The sequence below is a fragment of the Salvia hispanica genome, chromosome 4, assembly GCF_029641045.1.
Source record: "Salvia hispanica isolate PSC_SH4W2 chromosome 4, Shi_PSC_v1, whole genome shotgun sequence".
Lineage (NCBI taxonomy): Eukaryota > Viridiplantae > Streptophyta > Magnoliopsida > Lamiales > Lamiaceae > Salvia > Salvia hispanica.
This window is the reverse complement of record NC_142695.1, coordinates 25,960,501-25,975,227: the sequence shown is the minus strand read 5'-3', so window position 1 is coordinate 25,975,227 and position 14,727 is coordinate 25,960,501. Positions and strand designations below refer to the sequence as shown.

The 14,727-nt window shown below is 39.5% G+C and overlaps 1 protein-coding gene across 4 annotated transcripts; it reads left to right on the top strand.

The window, feature by feature from the left end:
* Positions 1–8,979: 8,979 nt before the first annotated feature.
* Positions 8,980–13,139, top strand: LOC125193651 (uncharacterized). Of its 4 annotated transcripts, none has more exons than XM_089057719.1 (6): positions 8,980–9,477; positions 10,017–10,091; positions 10,921–11,033; positions 11,293–11,640; positions 11,740–12,418; positions 12,572–13,139. In XM_089057719.1, the coding sequence occupies exons 1-6, from the start codon at positions 9,240–9,242 to the stop codon at positions 12,640–12,642; spliced, it is 1,524 nt and encodes a 507-aa protein (XP_088913845.1). In that variant the 5' UTR covers positions 8,980–9,239; the 3' UTR covers positions 12,643–13,139. The 4 variants fall into 4 exon arrangements, with proteins under 4 accessions (XP_088913845.1, XP_088913844.1, XP_047947446.1 ...); XM_089057718.1 differs by having other exon boundaries at positions 8,981–9,477; positions 12,569–13,139; XM_048091489.2 differs by lacking the exon at positions 10,017–10,091 and having other exon boundaries at positions 8,982–9,477; positions 12,572–13,102.
* Positions 13,140–14,727: the final 1,588 nt, after the last annotated feature.

The following is a 14,727-nucleotide window of genomic DNA, read 5'->3' as shown; positions in this document are numbered from 1 at the left end:
CCGAAGCGTATGGTATCCTTCTCATCTCTGCTATCTCAGATGCTGTCTTGGGACACATCTCTTGAGATAGATGGATGCCATGTCTAAAAGGTAAGAAACCTTTCTTGGCATCTTGCATGCTAAAACGACTAAGTACAGTGTCGATGTAGGATACTTGGGATAAGCACAACATCCTTTTCTCACGATCCCTGAGGACCTTGATGCCTAGAATGTGTCCCGCGTCTCCCATATCCTTCATCTCGAACTGGTTTGACAACCAAGTTCGTACTGATGACAACATCTTTTTATTGTTTCCAATTAGAAGAATGTCATCTACATATAAAACTAAGAACACCACATTCCCTTTTTCTATCTTCTTATACACGCAGCTCTCGTTAGGGCATTTTTCGAATCCAAACTTATTAACAGTTTGATCGAAGCACTGATTCCATGATCTAGATGCTTGCTTGAGGCCATAAATGGCCTTCTTAAGCTTCCAAACCATGTGCTCTTTGCCCTTAACGGCATAAACCTCGGGTTGTTCCATGTAGATGGTCTCCTCAAGACTACCGTTCAAGAACGCAGTCTTAACGTCCATCTGCCACACATCCCAATCCATGTAAGCTGCAATAGACAACAGTATCCAGATCGATTTGAGCATGGCCACCGGGGAGAAGGTCTCTTCGTAATCGACACCTTCCTTTTGGGTATACCCCTTAGCCACTAGTCTTGCCTTAAAGACTTTAAATCGTCCATCAGGTCAACGTTTACGTTTGTATATCCACTTGCTCCCAATGGCAGTACAACCTTTGGGTAGGATGGACAAATCATAGACGTCTTTGTCTATCATAGATTGTAGTTTCGAATCCATTGCTTTCACCCATTCGCAATGATCGATATCCGCCTGCGCCTCTGCAAAATTCCAGGGATCTGGTACACTACTGTCCGAGGAGTGATCCATAGATTCTCCCAAACCAATGTACCTTTCGGGCTCATGAGAGACCCTCCCACTGCGGCGCGGCACTACAATGTTAGGTGTAGAAGTTGAAGGTTCGGGAATTGGTTGTACTATAGGTACTTGTTCTAGGTTAATGGAACTTGTGACTGAAGTAAGCTCTTCAAGAGCTACCTCACTGCTGGGTTTATGATTCATAACAAAGTCTTCCTCTAAGAATGTCGCGTGAGTACTCACAATGACTTTCTTGTCTCGGAGACTATAAAATTCATAAGCTTTCGAACCTTTGGGGTACCCTATAAACAAACATACCTCTGTCCTTGAGCCCAGCTTAGTTGGATCCTTTTCCAAAACATGAGCTGGACACCCCCATATCTTGAGATGTTCTAGATTGGGCTTACGCCCAGTCCACAACTCATATGGAGTAGCAGGAACAGATTTTGACGGTAAATTGTCTAAGATATGACTTGCGGAAAGCAAGGCATGTCCCCAAAACGAAATGGGCAGTCGTGCATAACTCATCATCGATCGGACCATGTTTAACAAGGTCCTATTCCTTCTTTCAGCTACGCCATTCTGCTGAGGTGTGCCCGACGCAGTCGTTTGGGATTCAATTCCCTCTACTGATAAGTAGTCCAAAAACTCGGCACTGAGGTACTCGCCTCCGCGATCAGATCACAGGCTCTTGATACGTTTTCCATGATGCGTCTCAGCATAAGCCTTAAACTCCTTGAACTTGTCAAAAGCTTCAGACTTAAAGCGCATCAAATAAACATATCCAACTTTCGAGTAATCATCAATAAAAGTGATGAAATAGCGAAAGCCGCCTCTTGCCTCGGTTGACATTGGTCCACACACATCAGTATGAACGAGTTCTAGTGCTTCCTTGGCCCTATTACCTTTCACTCTAAAAGGTCTCTTGGTCATCTTGCCTTCCAAACAGGATTCGCACGTGGAAAAGGATTCAGTATCTAGCCCTTTAAGAAGGTCTTGATCCACGAGTGTTTGAATCCTCTTTTGGTTGGCATGACCAAGTCTAAGGTGCCATAAGTACGTTTCGTTCATTGAACTTGAAGGTTCTTTTCTTTTCTTTGAAATTTTCGATGCATTATTGAGTTCTAATTTGCGATCATTATATTGTGTAGATACGATTGTGTACAGATTGTTTTCCATGATACCACGACAGATATAAGAACCATCTTTCTTAATAACACAACTGTCATTAAAAGAAATCGAATATCCATCAAAAACCAATTTAGAACCTGAAATTAAATTTCTTCTAAAAGAAGGTATCAACAAAACATTCTTCGTAATCAAAATTCTATCACTACTAAAACGCAAATAAACGTCTCCCACTGCAACGGCCGCCACTTTAGTAGCGTCGCCCAGCTGGACTTCGATCTCTCCATCATATAGCCGTCTTGTCACTTGCATTAAGTCAGGATCAAAACAAATATGATCAGTAGCTCCAGTGTCAATAACCCAAGTATGAGAAGAAGTCGAAGCCAAACATGACTCAACAACTAGAGCTTGGTGCATACCTGTAGCCTTGCTCCTTTTAGGGCAATCTGGCTTCCAATTCCCCTTCTCTCCACACTTGAAACACTTTCCGGTTTGCTTCTTTCCCGACCTCCTCTTTTTCTTTCCCTTAGCATCTTTAGGTGCGACCTGGTTTGTCACTTTCTTCTTTCCTGCGCCAGGCCTAGGGCCAGAGGAACGATGTGACGAACTAACCATCGCAGCCTTAGCTTGGTTCATGAGATCTTCCGCCGACTGAAGTTCAGTCAACAACTCAGCCAAGGTGTAATTCCTTTTGTTCATCTCAAAGTTGAGCTTGAACTGCTGGAAGCTAGGGGGCAGACTCTGAAGGATAATAGTAACTTGGGACTCGGCATCAATGACGCCTCCCAAAACCTCAATTTGATTGAGATGGCTCATCATCTCGAGGACATGATCCCTCACAGACGAGCCTTCCTTCATAGTCTTGCACATGATACTCCGAAAGGCTTGAGACTTAGCCGTTCGATTCTGAGTACCAAAGAGATTCGTGAGATTTTCCATAATCTCGGTGGCAGTTGCCATGGCGGCATGCTGATGTTTAAGCACTATTGACATGGAGGCCAACATATAACACTTAGCCATCTCATTCGCCTTGTGCCACCGTCTATGGGCATCTCGCGCTGCCTGCGCGGCGTTAGCTGCCGGCACTGGGGGCCGAGGAGTAGTGAGCACAAACTTGTACTCATCAACCGTGAGAATGATGTCCAAATTTTGTTTCCATTCTATGTAATTTTGGCCCTCGAGTTTGTTTTCTTTAAGAATTGCAGAAAGAGGATTAAGAGACATGTTGACGATTTAGGTTGCACTGCAAAACAGAATATTTACTATTTGTCATAAACTTATGTGAAGAAATTGAGTAGATTAAACCATAAAACTTTTCAAATTCTCACAACTGTAAAATTAAAATTTTGTACCCTCAAGCAGAGGTCAATACGCATTAAAATTTTAACATTTTTACTGGTCACAACACCGACGAATAGTCCAGAGACCGCAGCACGGCATGGCTGCCAAATGTTGCCTAAGCACGACCATCAGATTTAGCATTACAAAATATCGTTTCTACAACACACTCCCATAACAATGCTCATGTGTTGATAACAAGACCAAGCTATCTCGTAAATTCTGTTTGAACTTCTGAAATTTGTAATTTCTTAGGATTATTGTCCCCACAGCATGGGTGGCGATAATATTGAAAACTACTTTCTAGTCCATACTATTTACAAATGAGAAGTCCACCTATATGAACTCGCTATTTCTTAGGATTATTGTCCCCACAGCATGGGTGGCGATAATATTAGAAATCAGCTTCATAAGTTGTGGACCAATCGATGGAGACCATATACAAACTTAGTTCGTAATTATCGCTTAGATATTTAGGTTATGGTTTTTCATTAATTATCCTTAGCCTTAGTGCGGATTAAAGGCTTAATTAAATTCTGTTGGTATTTAATTGACTGGATAATTAAATCTTTTATAATCTTTTAAACATCTTATTAAAGGATAATATATTAAATACTAAACTTTAATCCATATTCATGTCTTCTATAAGATTTATCTAAAATAATTAATTATTTATATCTTTTACGGACATGAATAAATAAACTTAAATTAATTCCTTATTAAGATTGGGAAGAGAATATATTTTATTATTTAATGAAATCCTACATATCTATCCTTATTAGGATTCTAGATATATAATATAATTTAGGAAACTATTTAATTATTCTCATCTATATCATCTAGGATATAAAATATTCATAGATATAGAAAATAATCAAAATATTCCTAAAATCTGGTATTTATAAAAAGGTTTTATTGTTCAGAAAACTAGCATGTTGTAATTTATTCCATGAATAATAAATAAGGTTTCTAAAGTGGATCTCCCTCTTGGAAAAAGAAATTAATTAATAAGACTTGGATAACATATTTGATATTAATCAATGGATATTTATATCTATAACACGAGAAATGGTTTAATTAAAGACGAAGTCCCAAAACACTCGTAATTTTGGTTTGGACATGCAATCAATATTATACCTATTATGGCTAATAATAATGTTTAAGTTTGTGCTTGAATTAAGTTGATCTCTAATTTAACTAGCGAAAGCCTAAACTGTGGTCCAAATTCAATCCTCCATAGAGTAATCTTAAGCTCCAGCTACTCATGATGGTCACAATAACAAGAAAACTAGCTATGTATATCTACTAAGGGACAAGACTTGGGTGGATAAAGCTTCAATCTTACTTTTCCTCTCCAAAATGTGGCTTCCAAGCATACTGGTTCCGCGTGGGTTCCATTGTCGTCGAGCAGATGTTTGGCCCAACCATACGAGTGTGTTCTGACCCGGCCAAACGAGTGTCATATTTATTTTTTCCATTAATCCATATATTCATATTTTGTTATATGATTTTATTCTTTCATATATTCATATTTCATTGCAACAAAGAATAACAAATTGTTGTGAATGGATTGTTCCAGATTTGGGCATTCACATAACTAGTTTAATGTATATGAAATCATCATTCAGTTTCCTAGTTGAAGTGATCCAATAAGGATTTAAGTTTGGCCTAAAGTGTATTTAATTTGTTATGGAAATAAGTGTAGATACCATAAGAACTTTTCTATTTGTTGAATGACCGAATAGAAAATAAAGAGTCATATATATAAATTATATAAATATAGCTAAGTTATGGTCCTCAAACGTCAGAAAAAAAAAAGATTCAATATCTTTGTATTCTCTCTACTAACTATTATGAAGAACATCTGTAAGTTTCATAACCGATGTAAAGCAACTTCGTTGTTAAGTTCGAGTTGATCAAGGTACGCTTTCGCTCTACAATTTATGTTCCTTCTCCGTCATTCTCAGTTAATCATTATAGAGAACTTTATGTAATTGTTCATTTAATTTTTCTAACATGAATGTATTTGGCTATTGAATGGATCATATATCTAATGGATGATTTTGTTAAGGACCTTCTCCTAAACTGCGATCTGCAGCGTGTTTGCGGCGATCGAAAAGTGTTCCGATTCCCTTCTTCGGGTTTGCGGAAATAATAGTTTCGAGTTGTGCGCGGGTTCCTCCCGTCGGGCAACTCGATAACTAGGCGGCTGATAGAATACTCCGGCGTCCAGTCAGGATCGGCGGAGGGAATCCAAATTAGGATTGGAAAACATACGTTATCTTGGGGAGAAATAATAATTCATTAATTAGTTAAATGAATGAATACAATATCTCCTATTTATATGACTAGAATACTAGAAATAAATATCTAAACAAATATAGAAAAGATACGGTAAATCAAAATATAACTAAATAATTCATTTTTGGATGACACTTGAACGTCTTTGAGTGCGGCGACGATCATCTTCATTTCATCAGTGGAATTGTCCTCCTCTACAACATCTAACAATGCCACTTCACGATGTGTTGGCACAATAAGATCACCGATCTTCTCATCATATACCCCAACGAGCACTTGCAGCGGCATATTGTCGGTCGTGACGATCTCTTCCAGGGACTCGTTGATTGGAACATCAACATCAAGATTAGCGCCCCCATTGTGAGCAGCGTTGTTGGGAACATCCTCAACTAGATTTTCGTCATCATTATTCTCCTCAAACCTCGCATTCAACTCGGCGAGAAGGGCAGCTTGCTCCAATCGATAAACACGCAATTTCTCATTGTAATCACTTACTGCGGCTAGTTGGGCTGGGCAAGGAGCTGTGCGATGACTCATGGCTCGGTTAAACTATGTAGGCTGCAAGTTCTGCGGGCAGCGATAGTCGAGTGGATCCCAACGACCCGGCGTACCCAGTGGTGGCTGATCATAATCCGAATATTCTCGCGATGCACGGCGAGGTGGTAGTTCCCAACAAGAGGGCTGTCGCGACTGTGGTGGGTCGTAACACGTGGCTGACCGATTAAACTGTTGATCATACCCGCCTATTTGGTGACGATGTTGTTGATATCCTGGTGGGTCCCAACCTGAACCCCTGCAATTTCTCCCATCGCGACGATATCGATCTCTCTGCGGGCTGTCTCGCGCCCGAAAATTAGGGTTTCTACCATGAAAACCCCTATCCCCTGTTCTCCGTTGACGCTGATCATCAAACCCCAAATCATCTATATTTTCGTCGTCATACGGTTGATCATTGCCGCAAGGCCACGCTGGTTCCAAATTTTCGAACCTACGGTCTGTATCTTCTCTCCAAGAATCCAACTTGTCGAATCTATCTATCAAGCGATCCAATTTATAACTCACAGAATCATCGTGGTTCACATCCTCCGTTGGGCGACCCATACGGTCCCCCTCGTCGGTCTGCTGTCGGTTGAAACCGATGTTGTGTCGGCGGCCAATCGCATTATCACAGCGCGACGAGCCATTCGGAAAATAGTCTGGTCGGTTTGCGCCCCAACCTTGTCTACCGTTGTTGTTGTATCGTCTCATGAGTACACGATTGAAAGCACCAATTTGTTAAGGACCTTCTCCTTAACTGCGATCTGCAGCGTGTTTGCGGCGATCGAAAAGTGTTCTGGCGCCCTTCTTCGGATTTGCGGAAATAATAGTTTCGAGTTGTGCGTGGGTTCCTCCCGTCGGGCAAACTCGATAACTAGGCGGCTGATAGAATACTCCGGCGTCCAGTCAGGATCGGCGGAGGGAATCCAAATTAGGATTGGAAAACATACGTTATCTTGGGGAGAAATAATAATTCATTAATTAGTTAAATGAATGAATACAATATCTCCTATTTATAAGACTAGAATATTAGAAACAAATATTTAAACAAATATAAAAAAGATACGGTAAATCAAAATATAACTAAATAATTGTGATTTCTAAAGATATGATATGGGATCGTATCAGATATATATTTTCATACATTCATATTCCTTCCGTACCACTCTAAGTGATACATTTTTCCTTTTAGAATTTTCTACTCTAAATGATACATTTTTAATATACAATCATCACTCTCTCTAATTTTATGCTCTCCAATTTACTCACAAAATATTACTACTACGTAAAATCTTATGCCAAACTAAAAATGTTCCATTTAAACTACGACATGCCAAACTAAAAATGCTCCATTTAAACTACGACCGGAGGGAGCATTCTTTCTCATTACAACAAAACACTCAAACCATAAGTTGTTTTTTCGCACAACGATAAACTTCTCACTTGCCTTAGTTGCCTATATAGGTTTAGCTGGTGAATAATAAATACTACTCCCTTCGTCCCGCTTAAGATGACACGTTTTTCTTTTTAGTTTGTCCCAACTAAGATGACACATTTCCTTTTTTGGTAACTTTCTCTCTCCAATTAATACACTCAACCACTTTTTCTCACTCCTATTAAAATATCCATCTTTCTTTATCTCTCTACTTTAATACTTACATTCACCTTTTCTCTCTCCAATTAAACACTTTAACCAATAACTCCTAAAATCCCGTGTCGGCTAAGCAATGTGTCATCTTAGCTGGGACGGAGGGAGTACTCCGTATCCCATTAAACCAATCCGGATCACCTAATGCATTCCCTAATTTATTTCTTACTCCACCTCTCACATACATGAGAGTGGACCCCACTATAATATAATATGTTTGTGAGGGATGGAGTAGGAAATGGATTAGAGAATATATTAGGTGACGGACCGCCTAATACTCAAACAATTATTGTTTAATAATGACCGTAAAATGATTCCCATAATCTATGCTATATTCGATGAATAATAACACTATTATATATACATAATCAAATGCTTCCAAATCACAATAAAGTGAACCGAACAACTATATTGAAGTATAATAAATGCCATTACCACAATCCATTCACTTGCAAAGAATCAAATCTTTCACTATACTAGCAATCATATTCGATTCTCTATCGAATTAAAAAAAAAAATTAAAAGTAATACTCCAAAAAAAAAATTAAAAGTAATACTCCATCACTTCATAAAAATATGGACATTTGAAATGATATGAAAATTAATGTATAATTATTAAAGTGAAAGATTACAAAATAAATAATTATTATAATATTATTAATGGATAATAGATCCAAGTTATTACAGAAAAAGAAGTTATTAAAAATTGGAAGAGATATTTTTGTGGGACATCACAATATGAAAAATATGCTTATTTTTATGGAATATAGTAGGCATGAAAGAGATAATAAAATGATTTCTAGCTTAACAAAATCAAGCTACACACTCCAATCACCCCACTGTCACCACCGACAAAACATGAGAATGATTTCATAATAACTACTTGCAATAATATCGTACAAATTCTAATTTTTGTCACAATTTCACATTAATCCAACAATATTAACTACTTAGCTATAGTTGCAATGAAATTATACTATACAAATTCTAATTTTTTTCATACTTTCTCCTTTATCCACAAAATTAGTAGAGAAAAAAAAAGACAGCACATTAATTTGTCTTTATCTTCACGACTAGGAAAGAAAGTAAGCAGCAGTTGATCAGCTGAAGTTACGCCACAATCTTCCACTTCCACCCCTAAACTTTCAAACCCTAAAGTAAAAATTATTCCTTTCCTCCAACCCATAACCACTCACCAAAAATTCATATCTATCCATCTAGGCACGAACAAATAGGGGAAGAGAGAGAAGAAAATGACAATCAATGGTGTTTCTTTTGCTGAAAAAGATTTCAATTATGGAGTCTAGCTGAAGAACCCACAAGGAAAAGACCCACATTGCTGGAAATTGTTTTCTGCTGATGGGAAAGGAAGAAAATTTGCAGCATTTGGAGGGTACAACATATAATGCTCAAGGCACAACCCCTGCTGCAGGGAGCAGTAGTGGCTGCTGCTTCAGCTGCACTAGTGTTAGAAATTTGGTGACCTTGAGATGTGTTCTTGCTTTGGTTCTTGGTTTTGGGGTGCTTTTGTCTGCTCTTTTTTTGTTGCCATTCTTTCATTTTGGAGATCGTCAAGATCTGGATCTGGATTATCAAGGTTGGTAAGCTATCTCTATTTTTGAATTTTATAACTTTTTAAAGTTTTGATTTTGTGGGATTACATTATATTGTAATGCAGATGTTTTAGCTTTTCTAGTTTTGGGAATTAGATATAATCAGGTTTTAGGTAGATTGAGTTCTTGGATTTTATGGCTGAAAGGTTGCATCTTGATCTGTGGTTAGCTATGATTTGAAGTAAATGGAAAAGATTTTCCTTTTTCTAGTTGAGGATTCCTTGTCAAGATCATGGCATGCCTTATAGTTCGCCAGAATCTCAATTCTTGCAATTGTTGAATAATTTTTACTGTGGCTGATATTGTTTCCACTCTCGCTCTTCACCTCCGTTGGGTTGGTTGTTTCTTGCCTAATACAATTTGGTTTTTCAGTTTTATTGGATGGAGGGATAGCCATGGCTAAACCCTTTCCATATTTTTAGATCAAATGGCATGCCCTAGCAAAGAAACTTTTAGCCAGAAAGTGATACTTTTTGCTCTCTAGGAATCTTGCTAACTTATTCCAGTAGCTTTGCTGTCTCAGTGTGGAACACTATGAGTAGAGAAGGGTTAAGTTTCCTTTCGCAGTTTCCTACACGACAATATAATAAATTTTCAGGTAATGCATCTTTAGAGGTGTGTAACATAATCGGTTGCACCATAAAAATATACTCCCTCTGAACTATGTTAATAGAGGCATTTCATTTTCTGCACTCGTTTTGGAAAAATAATATTCCCTCCATCCCAGCTAAGTTGAGTAAAAACTTTTGGGGACAGAGATTAAGAAATTTTGTTGAAAAGTAGGAGAGAAAATAAAATAGGAAAGATAAAGAGAGTGTTATGAACTCAATGTCCGACATCGGTTGTGAGAAAACTAGTGTGGAGTATATAGACTAAATGGGCTCTCTCTCCTAACAAGATAGTCTTTTGGGCTAAGTTCTTCGTATCGGAGAGAGTAAAGTAGATGAGAGAATAAAGTAAGAGTTTTTTAGGGAATGTCTCAACTTCCAAAAAGGAATACGACTCAACTTTGTTGGGGCGGAGGGAGTAATAAATAGTTAAAGTGGTGAAAAGTAGAGTGAGATTACTCCCACATGGGATTGGCTTGGCTAATGTAAAGAAGGATTGCGGTAGATTTCCTCAGTACTTACTGAGTTATAGAAATAGGTGAATAATTAAACCACAGTTATTTACAGTCGACCGACTTTGTTAGCTAATAAAAGAGGTTTGGTAGGGATGTGTCAATCTTATAAGTTTATTCAGGCATTGGTCATTTGAAATCAGGATCAATTATTTTTATTTATTTCCATAATAGTATTCTTTATAACATGTTCATGAATGAAAGTGAAAGTGTGTCTTAATTTGTTGTTTGCTTTAATTTCCATATGTCAAATGGGACTTTTTTTGTGTTATTCTATGTGATGAAGTAGTCGTTTGATGTTTTGCAGGTTATGACGTCATCGCAAGTTTTATGCTGAACAAATCAGCTTCTTATCTCTCAGACTGTAAGTTGCAACTTGAGAATGATATTTTTGATGAGATTCCCTTCTCCAATACTAAGGTACTCCTCAGAGCTATCCGTTGCTTGATTTTAAATGCGCTGCTACATTTTGTTGTCTTCCTTAGATGGACTGTATCAGTGAATTTTACAAGATCAACGTGTCATGATGCAAACTGCTAAAACCTTTACTTGTATGTATAGTTTGTGTTAGATACGCTATAGATATACTTATATGTAGTCCTAATAAGTGCAGAGGTTTTGTTGTGTGACAAGAGATGTTTGAGATAAAAAACAGACACCCTCGTATTTCTTGTGACAGGTGGAAATAATAAGCTTAGAGCCGGCTGGACCAAACACGACAAAGGTTGTGTTTGCGGTTGAATCTGATGCAACAACACGGAGTTTAATAAGAGAACATTTTGTGTACCTAATATCAAATCAGTCAGCTCTTACCTTGACTGCGCCTTTGTTTGGGGATACCTTCTCGTTCGACGTCGTCAAATTTAAAGGAGGGATTACTGCCAGTCCAGACCAGAAGGCATTCCTTTTGCAGAGTGTTAAGATTCCATTCAACTTTACCTTGAACTTCTCCATTGATGTACTCCTCAAAAATTTTGACGAACTCACGAGCCAACTCAAAGTGGGCTTACGGTTAACTCCATACGAGGTCCATGGCTTTCTTAATTTTATTGTTTCAATAAAAACCGATGTCTTCTTTAAATATGCTTCAGTGATTTCCTCTTTTGCTGCTTCCTGTTAAATGCAGAATTTGTATATTCGGCTCACTAATTTGAAAGGCTCCACTGTACGTCCGCCTACAACAGTTGAGTCGCAAGTCGTGTTGGCCGTGGGCATGAACCCCTCGAGATTAAAGCAATTGGCTCAAACTATTACAGGTTCACACTCTAAGAATCTTGGTCTGAACAATACTGAATTTGGTCGGGTTAAGCAAGTTCGTCTCTCGTCAATCTTACAACACTCTCTCGGCAATGACAAGGGAAGTCCTTCACCATCACCTTCTCCTTCTCAATCCCCAATGTCGAAATCCCACCACCACCACCACCACCATCACCCTGCTCCTGCTGTCTCACCTTCTCCATCGACAGCTCGTGGCAGGTCTTTCAGTGGGAAAGGATCACCGGTACCTACGCCTGCATCAGCTCCTGTAAAAGCAACGGAGCCTCCATGCCCTTTTGGTCATAATAACTGGTATCCGTGGAAGCACAAGCATCCTCGGATGGCTCCTACTGGACCACCAGTTTACGCACCATACATTGCTCCATCACGGCCAAAGCAAATGGTGCCAGCACCAAGAATTGCTCCAGCTACCGCAGAACGGCCATCTCCTAGTGTAGCTCATACTCATAACCGGGCCCCCTCACCAAGTCAACATCGTGCTAGGCCTTTGGACGTGATGTCAATAACATCACCCTCTCCATCTCCATGTAAGTATAGAATAACCAACAAATCTTGAAGTATAATACTGACTGCTAAATCTTTTCAAGGAGAAGGATTAATCAGGGATCCAAGACTCATTTCAATAATCTTTCGATCAAGAATTATGATATGCTGATCCGAGTCTATTTTCTTATCAGCAGCTTCTGCAAAAAAGTTCTCCCTCAAACCATGGATTCTGCTGTTATTTACATTGCTCGACATAGCTCTGTAGCTACAGAGAGCATCAGGGCTCGTTTTGGTTAGAGCAGGTACTGCACGAAAACTTCAAAAACAGCTTTCTGAATCGGAGTTTTACTGGTGAGAGCAACGCCCAAAGGGGCTTACCTCACTGTGAGTGCATATACGTTGTTGCCTCACTCGCACGTGTAAATATTTGAGTAAAAAAAGATCTCAGTGGCTAGACAGCACGAAGGTCAAAGTCTCGGGTGACAGGCCTCTCGTGGTGTTGCAATGCCAATGATATATGTATGATATCTCTTCTGCATAAATATGAGTAGGGAAAACCAACAAATGTAAACAGCACCCTTTCCTTTTCCTTGTTTCTTTCTTCTTGCTTTTTGGTTTCTAATCTGGTACTTGTAAGCCACGATTTCCACAGTGGGCTGTAATTTATCAGCTGGGAGCTTTAGCAGCTGAGGAAGCAATAAGAAATTGTTTCTTCTTTGCTATAACACCTTTTGTTGTTGCAGCATTATTGCTGTTTTATTAGGATATATTTTATTCATATGGCAAAAATCATGTTGCAGATCTGATTAAGGTTACATGTAATGATAAAAGCCTAATGTTTCACACCAAAGTTTTGCTTCATCAATTTGGTTAGGTGGAAACAACAGTCTGTCCCATACATATGCCACGGCTTAAAATTGTTCTCGTGATTAAGTGTGGGAATATGCAGATTTATTGCTGAATTTGGAAGATTTGATCATTTTTTGAGGTGTAATAGTTTCTTGATTTTAATCGCATAAAACCTACTCGAGACTATTGTAAACTTTGATGTAATCAATTACTCCCCCTTGTCTCACTTAAGATGTTGACCTTTCATTTTTTTCGTTTATTTTACTCAAGATGTCCACTTCTATATTTAGTGGAAGAAATAAATGCGAAATACCAAAAACGAACATAATAACAAAATCAATCCACATCTGTGCGTCAGAAGCGGAAGTTAGGATATCCCAGCGGGTCCATCCTAACAAGCGTCTTCAGATACCGAGGAGCATAAATTGAATCGTAAAAGGACAGGGCAGCAGTCTGGGCCCCCCTCCCTACAAGGAAGACGGCAGCACGGTTTCCCTCTTAGATGTGTGAGAATCGAACCTGCCGCTGAGAAGTCATGCTCCGACTGAAAGCCATATGATGTCTAAGATCCGCAGAGCCAAGTTGTCCAAATGACAGTAAAGTAACCAGAGCCGCTGAGTCCAGCTCTATCTAGATATGTGTAGAAAACTCCATGGCCATCGAAAAACCTCTAATGAGAGACATAAGCTTTGAAGCTCGACAATGTAGCAACAGGAGCACAGAAGGCCCGCAAAAGACCTCCATCAGATCCATGAATCAAACCTCCACCTCCCGCCTCTAGTGTCGATATAGAGAAGGCTCCATCAATGTTCAGCTTCACCCAAGGGGCATCAGAGGGATGCCAAAGGACCATGAGGGAATGCAGGACACGCTGTCTGGGAGATGAAGGCATGAAGTCAACCGACGGCGAGCATCCCCTCCAGTGAATCGGGTTGATCCTTCCGGCTAGCACAAAGATGTGCAGATGATGAGTAACCTGCCCAATAACATGAGAGTGATGGAAAGGGCGACCGCCATGCTTGCGGTTGTTCCTTTCCATCCTAAGAAACCATACTATCAAACATGGAACTATAAAACTAATATCCATGACGGGAGCCCTAGTGCAGGACCACCGCCAATGACCTAGTCTAAGTGCAATGTCAGTGCTCGTGTGAATCGGTGTGTGCGAGGAAGGGAATCAGGCATCGAAGTGCTTCCACACAAAAATTGTCGACTGACTCGAGAAAATAACATGACTGAAGGACTCAACAGACGGAGACCGACAACACTGACACCTAGACGCTAAGGAAATACCCTGCCCCTGTAACTTCTCATCAACTGGCAACCTACCAAACAACAGCCTCCAAAGGAACACAGAGATGGTGGGGGTCACTCTTCCATTCCAAATCAACCTAAAAATTTGGTGCTTCGGCAGTCTCGTCCAAATGCTCTCCCAAGCTGAGGTCACAGAGAACTCGCCATGGCTTGTCATACTCCAGCGCCTCACATACTTCCCCCAATT